This window comes from Mauremys mutica, chromosome 10, assembly GCF_020497125.1.
Source record: "Mauremys mutica isolate MM-2020 ecotype Southern chromosome 10, ASM2049712v1, whole genome shotgun sequence".
NCBI lineage: Eukaryota > Metazoa > Chordata > Testudines > Geoemydidae > Mauremys > Mauremys mutica.
This window is the reverse complement of record NC_059081.1, coordinates 35,366,997-35,392,082: the sequence shown is the minus strand read 5'-3', so window position 1 is coordinate 35,392,082 and position 25,086 is coordinate 35,366,997. Positions and strand designations below refer to the sequence as shown.

The following is a 25,086-nucleotide window of genomic DNA, read 5'->3' as shown; positions in this document are numbered from 1 at the left end:
TGTTTGGCTTTTGCTATTGCAGTGCTTACAATTAAGTTGTTTAGCTTTTCATTTCCTGTAACTTTATCTAGAGTAATCATCAAAATTCTTATATTCAGTCATCACCATAGTATCTGACTATATTAAGAATAATTTGTATGAGAGAATTGATAAGAACATCTTCTATTACCATTCTCAGTGTCGGAAATTACACATTATCCACTCTTGAACAATCAGATATCTTTTACATAACATATATTAAAAATTAAAGTAGAACCTATACAGTACATTTACTTGACATATGAAACGTTAGTAATCATATAAAACATGACTGTATGATTTTGAAGTCTTTGCAATCCTCCATCATTCTGATACTGTAGTACAGAAAGAATAAATTGCTGTAAAATATTTTCCCCTTACTTACTAGCTGTTTTGTTTTTACAGGTATGTTTCTAGCAAAGGTGATCGAAAAATATTTTGTGTCTCCCACCTTGTTCAGAGTTATCCGACTCGCCAGAATAGGTCGAATCCTGCGTCTCATTAAGGGAGCTAAAGGGATCCGTACTCTGCTTTTTGCTTTGATGATGTCTCTTCCTGCTTTGTTTAACATTGGTCTCCTGCTTTTCCTAGTCATGTTTATCTATGCTATTTTTGGAATGTCCAACTTTGCCTATGTTAAGAGGGAAGCTGGAATTGATGACATGTTCAACTTTGAAACTTTTGGCAACAGCATGATCTGCCTATTTCAGATTACCACATCTGCTGGTTGGGATGGCTTGTTAGCACCAATTCTTAACAGCGGAGAACCGGACTGTGATCCTAATAAACCTCACCCAGGAAGCTCTGTTAAAGGAGACTGTGGTAACCCTTCAGTTGGGATTTTCTTTTTTGTCAGTTATATTATCATCTCATTTCTAGTTGTAGTAAACATGTATATTGCTGTTATTTTGGAGAACTTCAGTGTTGCTACAGAAGAAAGTGCCGAGCCCTTGAGCGAGGACGACTTTGAGATGTTCTATGAGGTTTGGGAAAAATATGATCCAGATGCCACCCAGTTCATGGAATTTGCAAAACTGTCTGATTTTGCAGCTGCACTTGATCCTCCTCTTCATTTACCAAAACCAAACAAAGTTCAGCTTATTGCAATGGATCTGCCCATGGTGAGTGGTGACAGAATTCACTGCCTTGATATCTTGTTTGCTTTTACAAAGCGTGTTTTGGGGGAAAGTGGAGAGATGGATGCACTTCGAATACAAATGGAAGACCGGTTTATGGCATCCAATCCTTCAAAAGCCTCCTATGAACCAATTACAACCACATTAAAACGAAAACAAGAGGAGGCATCTGCTGTCATTATTCAACATGCTTTCAGACGTTACCTTTTAAAACGAACAGTAAAACAGGCTTCGTTTGCATACAACAAAAATAAAATCCAAGGAGGGATTGGTCAATGTATCAAAGATGAAATTCTTATTGACAAGTTAAATGAAAATTCATTTACAGAGAAAACAGACATGACCACCTCAACAGCAGTTTGTCCACCTTCCTATGATTGTGTAACAAAGCTAGTAAAAAAAGAAAAACATGAAAAGGAAGACAAAGATGCCAGAAAGAAGGAAAAATAAAATGCAAGGACACAATTCTGTTTTGTGAAAAGTTGTTTACAGCCTGTGAAGGTGATGTGTTTGTGTCCACAGGACTCCTGTAGGAGGTCTATGCCAAACAGACAGTTTTAAAAAATATACTGTATACATAAGGTCAGTGCCTATAACAAGACAGTGACCCCTTGTCAGTAAAATGTGACTATAATATGGGGAAACAACCTTGACTGGAGGTTACTATTTTCACTACCAGCTGACACTGCTGAAGAGGAGAGGAAAAAATGGCTACTCAGACTGTAGGTACCAGTTAAAGGGGTGAAAACCAATAAATTTTTGTGTGTTTAGCATAAAACAATACAGTAACTGTATCCACTGTTTGCATTTCAACTGCCACATTTGTCATATTTTTACAAAATCTGTGTTGGTGAATTCATCTTTTTTTTAATCATATGTTTATTATATGTAACTATTTTTGTAAATGGGGTTTATGTTGGGGAAGGGGTTAAGTATTACTTTACAGGTATGAGGACCAGGTGTTCTATAATATGACTCTCTAATATACACACAGAAATTATTTGCATGAAGGCATGCTGCACTTATAGATCATGCATGAAAAAGCATTAAGTCACAGAGAACAACAAATTTTTAACTACTCTGTGTTTCTGGGAGGGAGTAATAAATTCTGAGGTGCTTAATTAATGTATTCATGTTGTGTCACATCAGACGAGTCTTTATATGCCTGTAAAGTTCTCTATAATCCACAAGAATAGAACAGATGGATTATTTTTACACAGACCATTAAATCTCAGCAAGTGCAAACTTCATTGTAAGGTCTGGAGTCCAAGGTTTTATGTCTTTGTCAAATGGTTTTCTGTATAAAAATATTAAAAGAATCTGCCCTAGAAAACAGAATTGACCAAAACGAACCTTTATAAAATTGTTCTGCTTTATCCTGCAGTATTGTTTGGCCATCTTCAGCTCTCAGTAAGGTTGACATTGTATATGTTAATGAAATACCCTCTGTTATGTAAATAGTAATTTTACCCTGTGGTGCATGTTTGAGCAACCAAATAATGACATGAGCACATTTATTGCATCAAATATGTACCACAATAAGTGTAGTGTGCAAGCTTTCAACAGGTAAAAGTATGTATTCTCTACCATTATATAGTTTGGATGCTATCAATGCATGTTTATACTGCCTATGCTGCTGTTCTTTCAACAGTCCAGAATTCTTAATTATGGGAAGCCATACGTCAGAGGTAAAGAGAAACAAATTGTTCAACAAGACCTCATTTCTTCACATCATTAAGCAATAGTTTGCACCTAATTTAAGAGCTTTTTTGTTTTAAATTTTTTAATCTTAAGTGAAAACATATGGTGTATAGCAAAACTGTACAGATGTGTTGCAAACTGCTAAACCTGTTGAAAATAGTGTGGTTAGAATTTTATAAGCAAATATAAATATTGTAAAAAAAACCATTTTATTTTATTTTTCAGCATTATGTACATAAAATAAGAAATGAATTTTATCTTCAGGTTGATGTCACAGCCATTTTTATTACTTTCTGACCACAGCACTTTTTCATGGAAGAACTTCAGAAAATAAGAAATGAAGACAAGAATGGGTAGTTGTAGGTTTCTGCTTTTTTACTATATTTGAAAACATTTCCATTTGAAATAATTTGATGATTTCTGCAAAAGAAGTGCACAAATTGCTTGATTACAAAAGGCTATATTTTTGGCTTTGGAAAAGGATGCAAAATTTTGTTTGAATTTCTAGCAGTGCCTGCATCAGAATTTTAAAATATCCTTTTTCGTTCACAGAATCCTTTATCTTTTCCAGGGTTTATTTACATATATTCTTTTTGATTCATGCTGCATTAGAACTACTATTAATATAATCTGGGTCCACAATATTTTTTCACAAAAACAAAGTAGCAAAATTGTATAATCAAACACATCAGGACATTTTATGTTTCTTACACAGGAAAATTACATATAGACTTCTTTTATTAAAACTATTGACTTATACTGTATTAGTGAACTGCATGCAGGAAGATGCTATTACCCTAACTGATGCTAAACAACATTATTAATGCGCCAAAATAATAAAGATTACATTTTTTATTGTATTTCTTTGTCTGTTTTATTAACTAAAATTAATATAAGATCAAATTTATTATGCTATAGTGCTTAAGGATCTGATCCTGCATAGTATTACAACCAGGTATAGTGCTTACTATCAGTCAGAAATCTATTGCTGTCACTGGGCTGAGCCCATTAAGTAGTACTGCCACTGATAATGTTCACAGGATCTTGTAAATAAAATAGAGTAACATAAATACAAAAGGGATATAATATTTGATGGGAGGAAACAGATCTAATGTGAATCGGAACTTGATTAAGATTATAATGACGTTATTTTTGTATAATACTCCTTTTATAACTTTGCAGCTATTTTTTTTTCCTTTCAAAGGGCCTGTTCCTGGCACCTTTACTCAAGCTGTGTAGCTCCAGAAATCAATGGAGTTACTTACATGTTGCCAAAACATTCTCCCACCTCTGTGGGTATCTGCATGGGTGGGAGAGCAGCCTCCCTAGTGCCGCCACATCCCTATCCTGTGCATGTTGATGGAGAATAGACTCAGCGCTGGCTTGATCTCACAAATGCATCAGCAAGCCCACTGTACCACTACCATGTACCAGGTATAGACCTATCTGAGTGTACTTCACTGCCAGCCTGAACAAGAAGGGAGCAATTGCGTTTAATAATATGGTGGCAAAGAAGATTCTTATGGCACTCCACATGACAGCCCTTGGGGCAGAAGTGTGATTGTCCAACAATAACCTCTGGGATAGCTCAGGAGTGATGCCCCTAAAGTGTAGCCCAATCTGCCATTTCCATGGACTATGGATGTGTCAGCCACCTTTCATGAGACACAGTATTGAAGACAGCTGATAGATCTGATAATGTCAGAATTCCTATTGATAAGGGTCAAGAAAGCTGGAAGCATCCAGGTAATCTGAGTTCCATGCAACTCTGAGTAACATGTTCCATAATCCTGACCAAAAAGTGGAAAATTAGCTACTGGTTGATAGTTGCATAGACTATCAACATCAAGAGAGCATTTAGGAGCAGAAGCCAAGGACATTCTCCCTTTAAACTACAGTAAAAGCAATTGAGAGCTATCCATCCCTAAAGTAGGTATTGACACTATCCACCAGTAAAGAACCTCGTACTTTCTTTCTAGCCTTCATCCAGTGGGAATGACAAGGATCCAATGCACAGATTGTGACAAGAGGTTTTTCTTCTAAAACAGCCAGAACCTTTGTAAGTGACACCACCTGGAACTAAAGCAGAGATGACCTAGCATTTATTCATTCCACATAGTGCCCTGCCTCCAGAGACAGAACACAGCTCATTTCTAATCTGATTAATTTTATCATATTTTAAGGTATAACACAACCAAATGGCTGGAAGTTGAAGTTGGGCAAAGTGAGACTGAATAATAAGGTGCACATTTTTGACAATGAGGATAATTAACCATTGAACAATGTACTAAGGGTCATGGTGGATTCTCCATCACTGACAGTTTTTGATGTTGGATTGGATGTTTTTCAGGAAGTTCTATGGCCTGTGGTATACAGGAGGTCAGACTAGATGATCACAATGGTCCCTTATGGCCTTAGAATCTATTAATTTGTGAATCAGAAATTTCCTCAAAACATAATCATCAACAAAATGGAGACTGTCTCAATTAGCCAGGTCGTTCACCATCCAGAACAAATCTGTTGCTTGTGATTTTGGAGATGCCACAGTGCCACAGCATAAGAATTCAAAAATATCTTTATAATTCATAGATTTTAAGTTCAGATGGGACTATTATGATCATCTAGTTTGACTTCCTGTATTACACAGGCTATAGAATGTCACCTAATAATTCCTGCTATCCAGGGTAGATAAAAATCAATGATTTTTTTTTAATTAGATTTGATTTAAATCGGATTTTTTGATAAAATGCTTTTTGAGGAAAAAACCTAGCTAAGTTTTAATTAAGATACATTATAGCTCAAAGCTCTCTCATCATGGAATAGGGATTATAAATTCTAATTCTATAGTGTGATACAATATATTCATGTAATGTTTTGAGAAAAGTTTTGTAACTGAGTTCCAACAGGTCATGGATTAGGGACCAATTTTATGGGGTTCCACGGGCTTCTGTACAGATTATTTAGGTTAATCTTTCTATCTACCAAATGGGACTCAGTGCTCAGTCTAGAAGATACCATCAGAGATGCTCAGTTTTGCAGTTCTCAAACTGTGGATTTGTGTCTCCGGAGATAACATGCTTGTTAACAGCAAAAATGTTTTTAAATAAATAAATAAATAACGTATAGAGGTGAGAAATAAGAGAACTCACCCTACTGTCCCTCTGCAAACTTGTGTACACAAAGTCAATCCCTTACCTCTCTCTAAAAGTGCAAAGTTTCAAAAAGTTCAATGATTGTTGGGGGCAGAATAGATCTAGACAAGGAGAAGAAGTCTGGAGATAAATGTGAGAAGGGAGGGACAGGCCATAGAAACAAAAGTGAAACTGTTTGAGCAGCATATTCCAGAAGTCTTGAGGTCTTTCTGAGTGTAGCCTTCATTGATGTGAGATCTATCATACCATTCTCTCCCTAGAAGGGAAAACCTATAATGGCAGCAGGCAATAAAAGAGACCCCGTTTGGGAATATTTTAATGAAGTTCCTCTACCTATGGGTAAGACAGGCATGCGTGCAAAATGCAAACAGTGCAACAGAGAAATGCAAGCTCTGGTTGCCCAAATGAAACAACATCATGAAAAATGTTCCTTCTCAGGAGGAAGCTGTTTTGAAGATGATGAAAGGAACATGTCTGAACATGTGGGATCTTCAGGTTGGTAAACTTTTTTTATTTCATACTTCTTAATGACTGCCTGTCTTCCTTCTGGACTATTCTTGAATTCTCATGTTTGAGCAAAGAATATAGTTGTTACTCTATGATACTATCATTTTAGATGCAGTTGGAATAAAAAATAAAGAGCTAAAATAGGCAGATCTTCCTTTTACAATTTCACCTTTAAAAGTAGTACTGAGTATCAGTGAATGCAATGAGCAATACTAAATGAGCAGTTTGGTAATAATAATTAAATCACTGCATTGACTTATTTTGTTTAGGAGAATCCATCCTCAACATACAGGATTCTGAAGCCTATCCACCTTCAAGATAACCATAATTTTTTATAGTTTCAGAGTTACCTGCCAATGATAGTGTTTCAGTCACATCATGTTTGTCACATAGCCACAGTTTATCACCTGTAGCAAAAAGAAGAAAAAAAACCCTCCATTATCCAGAAACAACCATAGATAAGTTTGTTATAAGAACCAGCAGATTACAGAAAGAGGTCATTGATGAAAAAATTGCTCGGTTTGTTTGTGCAACAAACTCTCCTTTCCGTATGACTGAGAACCCACTCTTCATTAACATGGTTCAGTCATTAAGACCTGGATACAGTCCACCCAACAGAGCAGATGTTGCAGGCAATTTGCTGGATAAAGTGTCTGAAAGAGAAGTGGGACTCAGTGCTCAGTCTAGAGGGTGAAATTGTTAACCTGAATCTTGATGGATGGAGCAATATCCACAATGATCATGTTGTATGTGCTTGTGAGAGAACAGAAGAAGGGAATGTCTTCCTTACAGAAACAATTGATACATCGGGAAATGCACACACAGCAGAATACATACAAGAAGTAGCAGAAAAAGCTATAAGAAAATGTGGGAAAAAATTCAAATGTCTAGTACGCAGCTTGGTCACAGACAATGCTGCAAATATATCCAAGATGAAAAGAAATTTAGAAGAGAGTCCCAAACTAATAACTTATGGTTGCAGTGCTCATTTGATGCACTTCATAGACAAAGACTTCAGTGTTCCAGAAATAAAGGTTAATGTTGTTGAAATTGCAAAATACTTTTATATCAACAACTTTGCAGCAGCTGTTCTGAAGCTAACTCTCCCACAAGACGTGCGATCGAACTCAGTAGTGGACTGTTTTGAGCACTATATCAAGAACTGGCCCAATCTGATGACAGTTTAACAAAATTGTGAAAAAATAGATGCCACTGTCACAGCTAAAGTTCTCAACATTGGGCTTAAGAGAAATGTTGAACACATGCTGAGTACCCTGAAGTCTATTTCTGTAGCCTTGAACAAAATGCAGTAAAATAGCTATGTTATTGCTGACGCAGTTGAAATTTGGAAGGAACTGAGTGAGATTTTAAAAAGAGAAATATGCAATGACAGAGTAAAATTACAAGCATTAAAAAAACAAATAGGACAAGCACTATCTCCAGCTCATTTTCTTGCAAATATTTTCAATACTCTGTACCAGGGTCAAACCTTAACTGCTGAAGAAGAGGAGTTGGATATGACATCCAGCAATCATCCCTCCATAATGCCAACTATAATAAACTTCAGAGCTAAGGCTGAACCATTCAAGAAATATATGTTTGCATCCAATCTTGATTTAAAAATTCAGTGGAGAAACAGTAGATTGTTTCAATGGTTAATAAATGTCACTATTAAACATTTTTACACTATATTCCAATATTAACAACCTCTGAGGTCAGACCATCAAAATAGATTTCTCACCCCAGTAGTAGAGATGATCCAGATTGTAGTTAGCCATGCAACTTGAATATGCAAATCCCTGGAATAATAATTCCTATTTGTGGCCATGAAGTTCTGACCCAACAAAAAAATTATCATTTACATAAGTGGTTCTCAAACATTTTTCCATTTGCCATCCAAAAAACACCTGTTGTCTCTTGCCATTTACTCACCCATCTTACAATCCTCTCCTCTTGGACTGGGTGAGATGCAGGAAGAAACCAAAGGGTTGTAAGCTTAGTGAACTACAGCAAAAAAAACAAACAAACTATTGTCTGATTTTGTGTGTTTGGGCTTGTGAATGCAGGTGGGATTTTTCCTGGAGTGCATGGCTTCTTTGTGTAGCTTTTGGAGATGCTAGGTGCTGGTTGTGGGGCTAGCATACTTGCTGGGTGAAGGAGCCTCCCAACTCACTGAGTGGAAAGCTGAGCAGGGAGTGTTGAGAAGCTTTCTCTGGATTGGGTGGGAGGCTGACTTCTAGTGACCATGGGATTTTGCTGCTTTTTATTCCATCAGGGTATGACCCAGTGATTAACCCCTTGTGACCTGCTTGCTAGTCATACCAAGTCAGTTAGGAAGTCATGATCTCTGGGTTTTAGACACTGAACATTATTACACTCGGTGCTTTGTAATACAGCACTGAGGAACTTTATGAGCTCACCCACCAACATCACAATGCAATGGAGCAGTCTCCAATCCAGCACTTGTTCAATCCTAACTTCATCCTGGGACTCTCATAGTAGTAGTCTCACAATATTTAGGGCAGGACACCTGAGCATATTTCAGTTTACAAAGGAGACTGGCAACAATTCTGGATATGTGACATGCCCCTCCTATGAACCAAAATCAAACCAAATCAGCCAGAGGGGCAGTTCACTTCTGCCAGCTTTGGAAGATGTACCTGTCATAACCTCTAGGTATATTTATGCAAAACCACTTAAATTAACTAGTAAATAAACTGGCAGTGCCAATAACAAGACCTCAAAAAACCTAACAAATCCCCAAAGCCTTGGTCTGAGCACCTCCTCAGATAAAAACCTGTGCAAATAGACAGTCATTGCAGTGTGAACTGAAGGTCATTAAGTTCAGGATTTGTCAGACCCATGAGATAGAGAAAGTTTAAGAGAGAAGGACCTTTCACTAAAAATGTCTGCTTCCTAATTGCATAACTGTGAGGGCACCAGAGCTGATCCCAGTTGAGCCAAACTGACTACCTGAGTCAAAGCTAGTGCAGAATATGAAGTACAGGTGTAATAAATTCCACTGGAGACATGCCACTTAAACAGGAATGTTAGAAATTGTTTGAGTTTGTTGGTCTCTAAAAATTTCACGTTCTCTAAATTGACTCAGAAGTCCATGGATTTATCTGATAGTGGAATGGAAAAATCAGAAGTTACCAGCTGCAGAAAAGTGGTAGTGCACATTTTTGTTTTGCTGAAACAGTCCTTTTTCAAGTATCAGATGGGTAGCCGTGTTAGTCTGGTTCTGTAAAAGCAGCAAAGAATTCTGTGGCACCTTATAGACTAACAGACGTTTTGTAGCATGAGCTTTCGTGGGTGAATACCCACTTCTGCGGATGCAAGTCCGAAGAAGTGGGTATTCACCCACGAAAGCTCATGCTACAAAACGTCTGTCAGTCCTTTTTCAAAAGTCTTTATTCCAGAAAGAACTACCTAATTCACCTGTAGTACTTCAAATGGTTAACCTAAGGCTACACTTCTCATTAGATAGTCAATCCTCTGAAGCAAAACCACCCAGGGGCTGATATTTGGTATTTTAGCACTACTTGGTATAAATGAATCTGTCCTGCTTAAGGCATTCTGTAATGCCTTGTAGATGGAAATCAACTTCCGTCCTCCAGCTCACTGACAAACTGGGACCCAGGGGCCCTACGCCCCCCCCCCAACACCTAATAGGACAAATCAACTTGCCTGGCTCGTGCCCCTTGTTCCCCAAACCCTACGTGACTCTCCCCCCAGTGCCCAGCCTTGGCACCAGGACCCCGGGGCTCAATGTTGTGCACTTGTCCCCTCATGTCTGCAGGCCGAGCTCCATCTGCCCACCGGATCCCTGGGCGCTGCCTGGGGCTTTCCCCGCCTGCCCAGCGTCCCCCTCCCTCCACTTCCGGGATTCTCACAGGCCCCGCCAGCCGAGCCCCGCTTTGTCCCCCTCCCCCGACACAGACACAGACACAGACACAGACACCCGCCCGTCTCCAGCTCCGCCCCTCGTCCCCAGCGCAACTGTCCAATCAACACACGTCATTTTCCTGACTCCGCCCCTCTACAATTAGCCAACGGAGGCGGCTTTTTCCCCATGGCTCCGCCCCTCCTCGTAGCGAAACAGCCAATGGCAATGTGCTCCCGCCCCACGCCCCAAACGCCGTTCCGCGTCGCTCAGGTTACCGCTGCGGTAGCTGCGAGTGGCGGCCGGTGACCATGGAGCCCTTAGCGCAGCGGGTCAGTAACGGAGGCCTTGGTGCCGCCTCCTCTTGCTCGCGCGGCCGCGGCGCCCCCCAGACTCCCGGCCGCTTCAGCACCCGCCCTCCGCGGCCAGCGGCCCTGCTCCCACCGCCCGGGCCGGGCCTTTCTGGGCGTGGGGGGGCCCGGCTGTGCGCCGCCGGGGAGGCGCAGAGGCGACACGGAGCCGGCGCGGTTGCGGCAGCGGCTGCGGCGTTTGGTGTAGGCGGGGGCGGGCAGTCGCTGAAGGCGGTGGTCGCTCCCCGCTCCGCTCGGTGCCGGACCGGTCCCTTGTGTGTGACAGAACCGCTTCCCTTTCAGGCGCTGGTCAGCTACTACTGCCGGGAAGGGTACTTCCGTCACGTCCAGGTGGCTGCTAACGAGGCGCTCAAGAAGTTTGGCAACGACCCCGTGTTCCTGTTCTACCGCGCCTATGGCATGATGCTGGAAGGTGGCTGGCTGCTTGTAGCTGGAGCTTTGTTAAAAGTTGAATGGGAAACCATCAGCTTCAAATCCAGGCCACTTCACTAACCCTTCCCCTGAGACCCGCCACCAATTCCTGCGGTTTTACAACAATATTTTAAATTCTTTTTAGCGCTATTATTAATGACTTGAATTTTAGGCCCCGGTTGAAATCAGGGGTCCCCTGTGCTGCGAATGTAACAGAGACAGTCATTGCTCCCAAGAGTGCATGAGCTAAATAGATAAGATCAACAAAGGGTGGGAGATTAAACAAGTACATAGAAGTAACTTGTTTTAAAGCTTTCTTGTTGGAGCTTGTTTTCTTTATTTAGCTAATCAGTCCAAATTGTGATCAACTGGAATAATTGTTATATACTTTGAGTTCTGTATTATGGGCCTTTGTTTAGACTTACTATTACTAGACCTACTTATAACTAGGTTTTGGAAAATGGAATTAGAAAAAAACAACAACAACAAACAGTTGGAAGCACTCCACCTGTCCTGAACTCATGCCAGTCTGTCTTTTTGCAATAACATTTTCCTGTTTTTTGTTTTTTTTTAAAGCGTGTTCCTCCTCCTGTTGCAGATATAGAAAATGTTGGGAAAGGGGAACCAGTGCTCAAAGTGCAGTGAAAAACACAATATAAAATAAATAAAGCAGGAGTGGGCCAAATTTTTGGCCAGAGGGCCACATCTGGGTGGGGAAATTGTATGCAGGACCATGAATGTAGGGCTGGGGCAAGAGGTTGGAGTGCAGGGTGCAGGAGGGATTTGGGATATGGGCTCCAGCCTGGCACTGCTTACCTCGAGCAGCTCCGGGGTGGCAGCGGGGCTGAGGCAGGCTCCCTGCCTGCCCTGACCCCATGCTACTCCTGGAAGTGGCCAGCATGTCTGGCAGTGGCTCCTGGGGATGAGGTGGGACAGGCGGCTCTGCCACACGTTGCCCTTGCCCGTGGGTACCACCCCCGAAGCTCCCATTGGCAGCGGTTCCCCGTTCCTGGCCAATGAGAGCTTGGGTGGCAGTGCCTGCAGGCAAGGGCAGCACAAGGAGTCCTCTGCCTCCCACTGTGTCCATGCTCCCCCCCCCTCCCCCCCCCGGGGTGCAGGGATGTGGTGCCGGCTACCTCTGGGAGCGACACAGAGGCAGGGAGCTTGTTTTTGCCAGCCCCATGTCGCAGCAGGGCTATCTCGTGGGCTGGATTGAAAGCCCTGATTGGCCGGATCCAGCCCATGGACCATAGTTTGCCTTCCCCTGAAATAGAGGGTGGTTTTCACCTTTGGTGACTGGTAGAAATAAAACAAGACCACCTCTAGGTTCTCTCAGTATTAATATGCTTTTCTTTTTCCTGTTACTGTATGGCAGATGTATGCCTGAAGTACACTAGGATATTGGGTCAGTATAACTACATTGATTGGGAGTGTGAAAAATCCACAACCCTGAGTGATGCAGCTAAACCACCCTAACGTCCAATGTAGACAGTATAGAGAATTCTTCTGTCAACCTAGCTACTGTATCGCTGCAGCATTTTAAGTGTAGACAAGCCCTTACACAAACAAATGAAAATGATTGTGAATAGAGAGGTTAGCTGTACACAGAATAAACAAATTGAAAAAACAATTTCTTCAATTATTTTTCAGGTAATTATATCAATAGTAGGGCTGTTGATTAATCACAGTTAACTCATGGGATTAACGCAGATAAATTAATCATGATTAAAAAATTTATTGTACTTTTAAACAATAGTCTACCAATTGAAATGTATTAAATATTTTTAGATGTCTTTCTATATTTTCAAATATATCGATTTCAATTACAAAACAGAATACAAAGTGGACAGTGCTCCCTTTATATTATTTTTATTACAAATATTTGCATTGTAAAAATGACAAAAGAAATAGTATTCTTAAATTCACCTCATACAAGTACTGTAGCGCAGTCTATTTATCATGAAAGTGCAACTTGCAAATTTAGGTTTTATTTGTTACATAACTGCACTCAAAACCAAAACAATGTAGAACTTTAGAACGGACAAGTCCACTCAGTCCTATTTCTTGTTCAGCCTGTCGCTAAGAGGAACATTGAAGAGATATATGAACCTTTAGTGCATCTGGCATGTAAATATCTTGCAACATTGGCTACAACAGTGCCATGCAAACAGCTGTTCTCACTTTCAGATGACATTGTAAACAAGAAGCAGGCAGCATTCTGCAAATGTAAATGTACTTGTTCAGCCAATCGCTCAGACAAACAAGAAGTAGGACTGAGTGGATTTGTAGGCCTTAAAGTCTTACTTTGTTTTGTCTTTGAACACAAGGTTTTTTTTATACATAATTATACATTGGTAAGTTCAACTTTCATGGCAAAGAAATTGCACTACAGTACTTGTTTTAGGTGAATTGAAAAATACTATTTCTTTTGTTTTTTTACAATGCAAATATTTGTAATAAAAATAAAATGAGCACTGTCGGGGTGGATTTGATTTAAATCACTAGTCAGGAAGACTCAATTTAATCATGGATTTCTACATAAAAGTGCATTTTTGTTGGTTGTTATAACCTCAATACACCTCTACCTTGATATAACACTGTCCTCGGGAGCCAACAAATCTTACTGTGTTGTAGGTGAAACTGCGTTCTATCGAACTTGATTTGATCCGCTGGAGTGCGCCGATTTCCCCCCCCCGCATGGAGCGCTGCTTTACTGCATTATATCTGAATTTGTGTTATATCAGGGTAGAGGTGTACATATTCTTCACAACTCAGAGATCGATATAGGTTTCATTTTTATAAGGTACACACAATACGTTTTTAAAGTGATTTGAAAACTTTTCAGGTTAGTTTTACAGCTGCATCAGAAAATGAATGATTGTTTGGTTATTTTGTTTACCTAAAGTAATTGAAGCAGCTCACCTCCCAAAGACTTCATAAATATCTATCACTAATTCAACAGGTTAATCATTAATATTTGGAGGATTTTCTTGCCATGCTGTATTAGGAGGAGAACATCACCAGACAGACATTTAAATTGCTTTATTTAACTATTTTTCACCTCTATATTTTATTTTATTTTATTTAAAAACATTTTTGCTGTTAACAAGCATGTTATCTTTGGAGACACAAATCCACAGTTTGAGATCTGCAAAACTAAGCATCTCTGATATCTTCTAGACTGAGCACTGAGTCCCATTGAGTAGATGGAAAGATTAACCTGAATAATCTATACAGAAGCCCCTGAAACCCCATAAAACGGGGTCCCTAATCTATGAACTATTGGAACTCATTTATAAAACTTTTCTCAAACATTACATGAATATATTGTCTCATACTATAGAATTAGAATTTATAATCTATATTCAATGATGAGATATCTTTGAGCTATAATGTATTTTAATTAAAACTATCTTTAGCTAGGTTTCTTAAAAAGCATTTTATCAAAAAAATCTTTTTTTGATTTTTAAAAAATAATTGATTTTTTTCTATCCTGAGCACTGTACGCTTTGTATTCCGTGTTGTAATTGAAATCAATATATCTGAAAATGTAGTAAACATCCAAAAATATTTAAATTGTATTCTATTGTTTAACAGTGCGATTAATATTTTTTAATCACTTGATAGCCCTAATAGTGAATATACTGGACAGTGTCAATATATGAAATGTTAATCATAACGGTGGCAGGTAAAACACTTTCAGAGAAGCATGTTGTTTGTTTGTTTGTTTTAAATAATTGTGTCCCTTTATCTCTTCTTGTATTCTTTAGGTCATGTTCAGGAGGCTATCCGGGAACTTGAGTCTATTAAAAACAAACAGGAGGTGTCCCTTTGTACAATGATGGCACTGATCTGTGCCCATAAAAAGAGCTCTAATCCAGGTATCTTAATTGAAAATACTGTTGTCTTTCTCTGTTTTACATAGTCTTATAATATTTGCAGTTTATAAAACTGCTGGCAGTCTAACTTGTAAAATATTGTTGAATATCAGTTAAACCAAAATGCATGCTTTAGCCCTACACATAACTGTAAATTTAATACTATAACTAGATGAAGTTTGACAAAACTATATACAGAAATATCCATTATATAACATGTAAGGGTGTATTTGCAGACAAAATATTGAAAAGTTACAGAGCTGTGTTTCTTGACATATTAAAAATCTCTCTTCCTCTTAAGCAATGGCCATCTGATTAAGGCCTCCACTCTCCTGGCTGCCTCAAGCCTCTGTCTTTTATTGATCTCCTGATCTTCTTTACTGTTGCCAGCCTCTAATTCTTCTGCATCCAAAAGGACAGTCAGAAAATATTTTTCCTTTTCAGAGGATATGCATTTCTTATTTCCCTATGTAGCCTCACTTACCTTATAGTTTCTACTGCCAACTTCAATTCCATTTAGGAACAGTTCCTTGTCCCTGCCCTATCCATTGGACTGTGAATTAAGATGACCTGACCAATGAGTATTTGTGTACATAAAGTATGAAGGATAGAGTGCCATTGAAGTAATGGATAGGAGTATCAAGTAGTAAGGAATTTTCAGTCCCAAGTTCTCCCACCTTATAAAAAACTTATTTCTGGAGTTTATGCTACATGAAAACAATCCTGCTATGCTTTTCATTTTCCAAGAGGATATGGTGTCTTTCATGCATTGCTGAAGCATATAGTTGCTGACTTTCAATTTGGCAATGATCAAATGATATCTTCCCTCGTGTTACTCACCAAAGCAAACTCCAGGGTGCTGAAACACAGTATTTAATATATACCACAAGGTGCATACATAATGTTGACTCACTTCTATTGTTTCCAGTGTAAAGTTGTTTAGAATATTGAAGTTTTGCAAAGACTATCCCAACCTTGTACAAATGTTTTAATTATTGTCTTTCCACTAATAGCTTAAGCATTGGTCATATTATACAGAATAGGTAACAACAATCATTAAAGTATTACCACATAAAAATTATAAAAAATTTTTTTTTATACTTTTTGTAAATTAAAAAGAGAAGAACATAGATTTTTGTAGTGTAACTTCTAACTAGGGGACTGGAATGGGTTCAGAACTCCCAATCCTCGTTGCAAGAGTTCCCTCCCTTCATCTCCAGAAGTTATAATAGTTACAGAGTCCTCCAGGTACAGCCAATTTTGGAAAGCCAATTTTGGTAAGGGCCAGTGCTTCATGGTCATCTTTGAAGGGCCATTTCACTCTGAAAAGTAAATTTAAAAATAGTATTGTGTGGACTTCCATTTTTGTGATCTAGAGAGCAGAGGAGAGATGTGGTGTGCTCATGGTAGCCTTTGTTGCTTAGGAGATGCGCTACAGTATTCTGTAATAGTTGGAGTTTCCTGAGTTCTGAAGGTTTCATGCACAGCTATTTTGTATGTTGCCTTGCTATAGTCCAGGCAAGAGATGACAAAGGCATGAATAACTGAGGCTATGTCTTTGTTGATCAGGATAGGGTGAAATCTCCTAACCTGTTGGAGATAGTAGAAAACATTACTCACAGTAATTGTGATGTGAGCTAAAACATCAATGAGGAATCCAAGAGTATTCCTAGCCTATGGACTGATTTGACCAATGGTGGGTGTGAACCGTCAGCTAAAGGAAACCACACTGTGGCTGCAAATTGTTCAGAATGCTTTCCTCTGTCACCTGTTTTCGTCAGCTTCAGCTAGCTGTTCTTTATCCAGGAGCTGATCTCATCCAAGCTCTATACCATCTTGATCTAGTGGTGTGTTGTTATTGGGTAAAGGACTGCTGACCCCAAGTGTCTACTCAGCTATGTTTAGCATCATAACGTGAACCCCACAAGCCTAAGTGTGTAGACCTGGGCTTTGAGACTCACTGCTGTGGGATCCTGCTTGCTGTGTAGACATACCTGAAGTGATTTGCTACCCTGTATAGCTCCTTGGGGCAGGATTTGTCAGCCTCAATGGAGGCTAATAGGAAATTTGCCTGTAATGCAGCCTCTCATAGGCTTTGAGGAATTGGCCATGTTTCATCCTGTTTGAATTGGCCTTTGTCATCTGCCATTGGTCTTTGAGTTTCCACCCCTCTTTTAATCTGATGCAGGGTATTAGAAATCCAAGGACATCTGTGTGCACACTGGGGAGCAGGGGCCATGTGTGAACCAATGTGTCAGTGGCCAAGGCCAGTACAGATTGACCAGGTCCTCGACTCCTTGTCCTGTGGGTGAGATGTTATTCTTTAGACGGCTTTCCCTAGTGTGTCATCATTTTATACAAATCTGTATGTAAACTGGTGTAGTGTTGTCTTCTTGAGTTGGCCGACATAGCTCAGTGCTGTAAGCCTTGCCAAATGGCAGAGGAGTGAAACTTTGATAAGTTTCACTGCTGCTATTTTTGGGCAGTAGTTACCCTGTGGGGAGTAGTTGTTAGAGGTCCTATCAGTTTTATGCTGTTGCTTGGGAAAGCCTTGAATAGTAGTGGAGGCAAGCACTGCTATTTTTTTCATGTGAAGGACCCAAAAATTAGATCGGAGAAGGGCAATAGTAGCAGAGAGATGCTTCCTAACAACTGCCAAGAAGTTCTGCAGAGAAATAGTATGGTGGAGAACTCTCCACTCCCCTACCCAGCCTCATAGCAGCTGTGGAATTCTGGGTGGAAGAAGAGACACAAAGCTTCTTCTCTTGTCCAGCAGCTAGAGATGGGTACTACTTTAAAATTACCACTCAGTTACTAGATAAGTAGTGATAATAAAAGATGTACATTGGCTCTTGTTTGGGGGTTCCATTACCTTTGCAGAAATCTCAGCAAGTAAGTTTGCAGAAATACTTCTCACCGGAGCATTGCCCCTAATGCCTTGCTAATGCAGCTCTAGCCTAGTCTTTTGTATCTACCTTTGGAAAACATGTTTAGAGCTCCAGCTAGTGGGTGAATACCAGAGTGTTTGGCAGTGTGCCTTGGGATGCCACATTTATGCGACATCTGCTCTTATCTTACCAAGGTCATTGTACAATATGATCAAAATTTTAAAAAAGAATTCCCACTGTTACTGGCTATTTTCAGATCGAGACGCTATTTTGGAACTGGATGCTAAATTGAAGGAACAACGTAAGACTGCAGGACAGCAGGCCTTGTACTTTGCAGGGTTGTTTTTGTGGCATCTTGGTCGTCAGGACAAAGCCCGTGAATATGTTGACAGAATGATCAAAGTTTCTAATGGTAATAAAGAGGTAACTAGTCTTTTATATATGAAATATAAGTATAGCTGTCTGTTTATAAAACTAGATGTCCTAGCCCTCTTCTACATTGAGTCATCCTTTAATGTAACTACTGTATACTATAATATTTCAATTAATGCTGCAAACGCATTTTTGGGTGGCTGGTACTACTCACAATTTGTGAATAGTAAGCTGTTAAATCTCTTTGATCCAGTAACTGAAAAGCAAGGTCTGCTGTGACCAACAGAAATATTTAATTAAGTAAATACATTTATCTTCAGGCAAAATAAATCTAAATGGCTGTGTATAGCTGAGGCTTCTGGTTCTTGGTTTAAATGTTTACTGGAAAATGCCACCTGCCTTCCATTAATGTTGGGACTTTCTAGAAAATATTTATTCAGACTGAGAACATGAATGGAGGGTCTGCTAACAGAATGTGGATTGCCAGCACCAAAGCATGGAGCGGCTGCTAAGCATCATGGATCACCAAGCGGACTCGATACAGGCGCTTGTAGCAATTCAGGCAGAGCACTTCCATGTCATGTCGTCCCCATCCCCACCCCCCTCCCAAACAGCCCTTGTCCCAAAACTCTTTCCCTTGTGCCCTCATGTCACTGCCAACCCACTTTCTACAACATCTGGGTTCTTATTGCCCCAGCTGCCTCCAACATCTGTAGCTTCACCACCCAGCCCTGCAAACTATGATCCTTACCCACTGCACTCAGCCCCCATCCCCATGCATTTTAGCCAGCCTGAATTGCAGCACTCATTGCATGGCACTCCAGACAGGAAGGCTGAGTATGATAACAGGATATATGCAAATCTGTGATTTGCCCTGTTCCCCACTCCGCCCCATCCCTCGTCCCAAACAGCACAGGTGTGTCATGCCCTTTCTGTTTCCCAAGCAGTTGTGTTTCTTTTCAATAAATGAATTTTATTTTCAATAAATGAATGTTTTGGCTTTGAAAACATTCTTTATTATTGCATTAAGTAAAAGATACCGTAGCTCAGGAAAGCAACAGGCACTGCAAGTCAGGGCATCATATGTAGCAAACACAGATTCCTACTAACACTGGAACCAATTCACTTCACTCCTGTGCAGGGCACCAAACATTACTGGTGGCTTTCAGCCCCAAATTGCTCCCTCAAGGCATCCCTAATCCTTGCAGCCCTCTGCTGGGCCCCTCTAATAGCCCTGCTCTCTGGCTGTTCAAATTTAGCCACCAGGTGTCAAACTTCCAAGATCCATGCTTGAGTGAATATTTCACCCTTCCCTTCACAAATGTTATGGAGGGTACAGCACGCGGATATAACCGTGGGGATGTTATCATTGGCCAGGTCCAGCTTCCCATACAGACAGCGCCAGCGGCCCTTTAAACGGCCAAAAGCACACTCCACAGTCATTCTGCACTGACTCAGCCTGTTGTTGAACCGCTCCTTGCTGCTGTCAAGGCTCCCTGTGTAGGGGTTCATGAGCCATGACGTTAAAGGATAAGTGGGGTCTCCAAGGATCACAGTAGGCATTTCAACTTCCCCTATGGTGATCTTCTGGTCTGGGAAGAAAGTCCTCGCTTGCAGCTTCCTGAACAGGCCTTTGTTCCAAAAGATGCGTGTGTCATGCACCTTTCCGGACCAGCCTGCAGTAGTGTCAATGAAACGCCCATGGTGATCCACAAGTGCCTGGAGAACCATAGAGAAATACCCCTTCCGATTTATGTACTCAAGGCTAGGTTGACTGGTGCCAGAATTGGAATATGTGTCCCATCTATCACACCTCTGCAGTTAGGGAAACCCATTTGTGCAAAGCCAGCTACAATGTCATGCACGTTACCCAGAGTCATGGTTCCTCTGAGCAGGATACGATTAATGACCCTGCAAACTTGCATCAACATGATTCCAGTGGTCAACTTTCCCACTCCAAACTGGTTAGTGACCGATTGGTAGCTGTCTGGAGTTGCCAGCTTCCAGATTGCAATAGCCACCCACTTCTCCACTGGCAGGGAATCCTCTCAATCTTGTGTCCTTGTGCTGCAGGGTGGGGGAGAGCTCACAGTCCCATAAAAGTGGCTTTTCTCATCCAAAAGTTCTGCAGCCACTGCTCGTCATCCCAGACTTGCATGACGATGTGATCCCACCACTCAGTGCTTGTTTCCTGAGTCCAAAAGTGTTCCACGGTGGTGAGCATGTCCAGTAATGCCACAAGCAATCTCGTATCGTATGAGTTATGCGAATCGACATCGTTGGACTGCTCATTGTCGGCCTGTAGCTTAAGGAGTAACTCGACTGCAATTCGTGATGTGCTGGCGAGACGTATCAGCATAGTCCTCAGGAGTTCGGGATCCATTCCCACAGACCGAAAGGGAAGACAGAGCGCACAGTACAAAAAACGTTGAAAATATGGCATCAAAAGTGGACGGAAGCACAGGGATTGCATCACAGGGCATTGGGACAGGATCCAGAATGCCCCGTTCCCTCCTCCCCCTTCCCACAAGCCACAGGGCCAGAATGTGCTCTATGGGATAGCTGCCTATAATGCACTGCTTCCAGTGCCACTGCAAATGTGACCATGCCAGTGAACACACTGCAGTGTTTTCCCTGCTGCGGTCTCTGAGGGCTGGTTTAACACAGCGCTGTACATCTGCAAGTGTAGTTGTGCCCTAAGTGTTTGGGTTGTGTAGATTGTGATGTGTAATGGAAGTTGGTTGCCATCATAACTACTGAGAAGCTGCTGTCTCTCCATATCTGAACTTGTATCTTTCCTCAGAAGATCTCAAAGTGCTTTATAATGGTGGACAAATAGTGCAATACCCATTTTTTCAGATTGGGAAATTGAGACAAGAATACAAGATTACATAGAAAACCATTAGCAGTGGGAGGAAATAGAATTTACATTTCTTGACTCCCAGTTGTTACCTGCTCTAACCATTGCCTTTCTGTTATAAATCCACTAGAGCATTCAAATGGACTGAGAGATGTTATAGACTACTGTTTGTTTATCCCTGTTTGTTCGTATGAAATACCATGTTACAATTTACTTCACTTATTACCTTAAACCATGAACTCAAACTGAATTTTGCTTTAAGGGATTGATTTTGAAAGCTTGGCTTGATCTCACTTGTGGAAAAGAAGCTTATATTAAAAAAGCTGTGAAATACTTTGATGAAGGAATGCAGGATGGGAATGACCCTTTTGCCCTGCTGGGTAAGGTGAGTTCATTGTATTATTTTAACACTTCCACGGTGTATTTCAAAATATTTTCTGAACATTTTATCCATAGCACCTCAGTGAAGTTGGTAACTATTACAAGGATACTAGAAAGAGCCGCCAAGTGATTTGCCCAAGATCACAGAGGGAGTAATTGGGAATAGAAATCAGAAGTTGCTGCTTTGGTCATTTGTTCAGATAACTAGTCTGTGACATTCCATGATCTGGGGTGATAATGTGTCAGCTGTAGCTCTTACCGTAGATGGCCCACTTAATATAGATTTATCAAACTACAACCCTACCTAAAAATGTCATCCAACAAAGCTACATCCTTGGCATTGTTAGGCACCTGCAAACCATGCAGTCATAAGGGGCCCCAAGACAGTGTGGGGCAAGCCAGGTCTGGCCTGTGAGGGCCTTCCATTTGCCCACCCGGCGTCAGCTGCTCCATCCTGGAGCAGCTTTGTACAGCTTTGCTAGCAGGATTGTAGCCAAGGAACAGAATTGTACAGCTTTGCTAGCTCGCTCCAGCTCTGCCCCCTGGCAGCTTTGGCACTTGGTCTCTCCTGTCCAGTCCTGTAGTGTTCCTATTGACCCAACTGTGAATCCCTTGACCAGCTTGGAGAATGTTCTGCAGCCGGAGGGGAGGTGGCAGGTAGGGAAAAGGGGCCACTTGACAGCCAGGGAGCGCAAGGGCTGGAGCTGCCAGGAGCCCAGGACTAGCCAAAGCTGGATAGTGGGGCTGCCTAGACAGTGAAGACCCCAGCTGGGAGCAGGAGGTGGGCACAGTGGGAGAAAGGGACAGGCTTTGGGGGACTTACCCCCTGCTTCCCTTGGCTTGTCCCAGTCCTCCCACTGCCTCCACCTTCCCAGTCCCAGGTAAGGGCTCTGGAATTGAGCTTTGCCAGAGGCCCCCACAGGACAAACACTTCAACTAAACTACATACAGTTATTTTAAGGGTATCAGAGATTCATAAAAATATCTGCTCTGGCTATAGATGGGCACAAGGGGGCACAATTGGGTTATGATGAGTTATTGCTTCAGCTACTGTAGGTATTGGATTCTTAATTATGGATTTCTATATGTGGATTTGTTTCATAATCTTAACATCCCTGTACTATAGTTCTTGTCCTTTTGATTTCCCTTTTATTTTTTCTCTTAAACTGTCTATCTGAAGCCTACAAACTTTAGTTTAACTACACTGAAGACTAAACTTCAGTTAGTGAATGAGTATCCACTCATGCACATTTATATGTATTTTAAGTACTTGAGCGTGTTTAGAATATAACCTTCTTACTCCCAAATTAAAACTAGCTATTGGATAATATGCTTTTCTGCCCATTAGGCACCATCCTAAAATGTACGCTGTGGTCTAAATATGATCACTGCGAATGTATACTGAGACCATGTATTTTAATACAAGCACACAAAAGGTGGCTTAGGCTATTGCATTTATTTAGTGAACTAACTTTTGCACTCTGAGGAAATCACTTAAAAAAGTAAAAGCAAATTTGGTATCATTCTACACTCCTAAGGGAATTCTGCACCAAAAAAATAAAAAAATCTGTGCATGTTTTAAAATTCTGCAAATTTTATTTGTCAGTAAATAAAAGTGCAGGCTCTAGCATGGTAGTGGGAGATTGGAGCACTGGCTGCACGGAGGTGGGAGATTACCCTGCAACCCATGCGCTCTCCCTCCCACCTTAACCCCTGGTTCTTGGACTCCGTGGTGAGGCTGCATCTTACCCAGACTCGATGCAAGGGTCGGGCCTTCCCCAGAAACCCCCAGGGGCCCTGCCCCTCTTCGCCAGATGCACCAAGATAGCGAGCGAGAGGGACAGTGTCTCACGTGTGTGCCCAGCCCTGGCCCCCAATCCAAATTTGAGGCAAGCAGGCTCAGCCCAGCAGGATCCAAGTGTGGAGGGGTTTAGTGTGGGGGGGGATCCAGATGTGGGGTGAGAATGTTTCACAGAGAACCATCTGGGTGCAGGTAGCTCGATGAGGGAGTCTGGGTGCGAGTGGGATCTGGATGCACAGGGGGTTGTTGGGAGGGTTCCAGGTGTGGGGGGAATGGGGCTCTGTGGGAGGGTTCTGTGTATGGGGGTGTGTCTGAGTCAGGGGGGCAGAAGTCATTTTTCTGTGGGAAAGCAAAAGAATCTGCAGGGAACATGTACATAGAGGCACACAATTCCCCCAGGAGTACATTCTAGTTAAAGTAGATATTTGTCCACATCACACAATCACCTTGCAACTTGGCAAAGTTCAGCACAGTTTAAAAGATGCAACTTGTTTCTGTCTAAAAAAAATTGTGTACCAATTATAGTTGCAAGTAATTCCAAAGTTACTATAATTGAACTGTTGGTAGGAAAATCCCATAAGTAGGCTGTTTTTCAATTAGTCTGCTTTCTGTATATGACAGCACTTTGCATACAATCAGTTTCAGTCTTCCTTTCACACCAATTTGGCTTCAATGGGTCGGCAATTGGGCACAACAATCTAACAGACGAAAGCTCATGCTGCAAAACGTCTGTTAGTCTATAAGGTGCCACAGGATTCTTTGCTGCTTCTACAGAACCAGACTAACATGGCTACCCCTCTGATACTTAACAATCTAACAGTGTGTTGTCCATTAGTTTCTGCCATGTTGAAAAAGCCCTTATAAAAGCAGAATAAAATCCAACTTTTTTAATGAAGGAATTTTAAAAAATATTCAGAATATACTATTAAGAGTGCTCTATCAAAAACTAGATTTCTTTTTAAAATAATCAGTTTCTAAAACCCTAAAGTTGACAGTGCCCCTTGAAATCTTTGCTGAAAAGTGGTCCAAGATTGTGCATTGGCAAGTCTGCACAACACCTGACCATACTGCTGTATGTCTAACTTCAACTTTTAATCCTTGACTTTCATGTGCTCTAAACGGAACCAAGTAACCAAAGGGGAAAAAAAATCTAAAAATGTTTGTGAAATAACTTAAAATTTGTTGCATATAAACATCCTTAACACAAACAAACAGATCTTACATTTATGTGAGATGGTAAGATGTCAGTTGATCTAAACAGATATTACATCATCAATACATGAAAATAAAAATACTAAAGTATGAGAACCTGATTATCTTTTCACAGATAATTGAGGGATATACAGTATCCCCTAACCATTATGAAATGTATGGTCCCCTGCATAAAAACAATATTCATGTTGCTTTAATACAAGAAATTACAATCTGCATTGTACTGTAGTCGTTCATTTTGTTTTGTTTAGGTGGCTGGTAATATAATTTTTGTCTTGGCCACTCCCCCTCCTCCCCCCCGACAATGTACAAATAGTCATCTGGCCATTATCAAGAATCTATTATTTTTGAAGATTGTTTCCTTTTTGGAAAAGAACTCGTGGTAGAGAATTTGAAGCAAGATTGCTTAATGGTAATCTACAAATAAATAAAAAGAACATTAAATATCATAAAACTGTACAATATTGTGCATATATATTAATGGTAATGTTAAAGGTATGCATGCAGGGAGT

General features: G+C 40.8%; 2 protein-coding genes and 1 long non-coding RNA gene across 5 annotated transcripts in view; 2 read left to right on the top strand and 1 right to left on the bottom strand.

Moving 5' to 3' along the window:
* LOC123378538 (sodium channel protein type 1 subunit alpha) overlaps positions 1 to 3,936 on the top strand; it is a 120,091-nt gene extending 116,155 nt beyond the window's left edge. Inside the window, exon 26 of the mRNA XM_045032476.1 lies at positions 424 to 3,936. Coding sequence (XP_044888411.1) covers positions 424 to 1,604 — 1,181 coding nt within the window. The 3' untranslated portion in view covers positions 1,605 to 3,936. The remainder of the gene's footprint in view (positions 1 to 423) is intronic.
* On the bottom strand, positions 3,130 to 8,880 carry LOC123378539. Of its 2 annotated transcripts, none has more exons than XR_006582659.1 (3): positions 8,447 to 8,880; positions 6,865 to 6,921; positions 3,130 to 3,275 (listed from the first exon to the last, which is right to left on the bottom strand). It is a non-coding gene; the product is annotated as an uncharacterized LOC123378539 (long non-coding RNA). The 2 variants fall into 2 exon arrangements; XR_006582658.1 differs by lacking the exon at positions 6,865 to 6,921 and adding an exon at positions 4,824 to 4,934.
* Positions 8,881 to 10,622: 1,742 nt separating this feature from the next.
* Positions 10,623 to 25,086, top strand: part of TTC21B (tetratricopeptide repeat domain 21B) — an 82,904-nt gene continuing 68,440 nt past the window's right edge. Inside the window, exons 1-5 of one of the 2 annotated variants that reach the window (XM_045033067.1) lie at positions 10,623 to 10,732; positions 11,054 to 11,183; positions 14,953 to 15,063; positions 18,205 to 18,371; positions 21,443 to 21,565. In XM_045033067.1, the coding sequence (XP_044889002.1) occupies positions 10,712 to 10,732; positions 11,054 to 11,183; positions 14,953 to 15,063; positions 18,205 to 18,371; positions 21,443 to 21,565 (552 nt within the window). In that variant the 5' untranslated portion in view covers positions 10,623 to 10,711. The remainder of the gene's footprint in view (positions 10,733 to 11,053; positions 11,184 to 14,952; positions 15,064 to 18,204; positions 18,372 to 21,442; positions 21,566 to 25,086) is intronic. The other variant, XM_045033068.1, reaches the window with a different exon arrangement.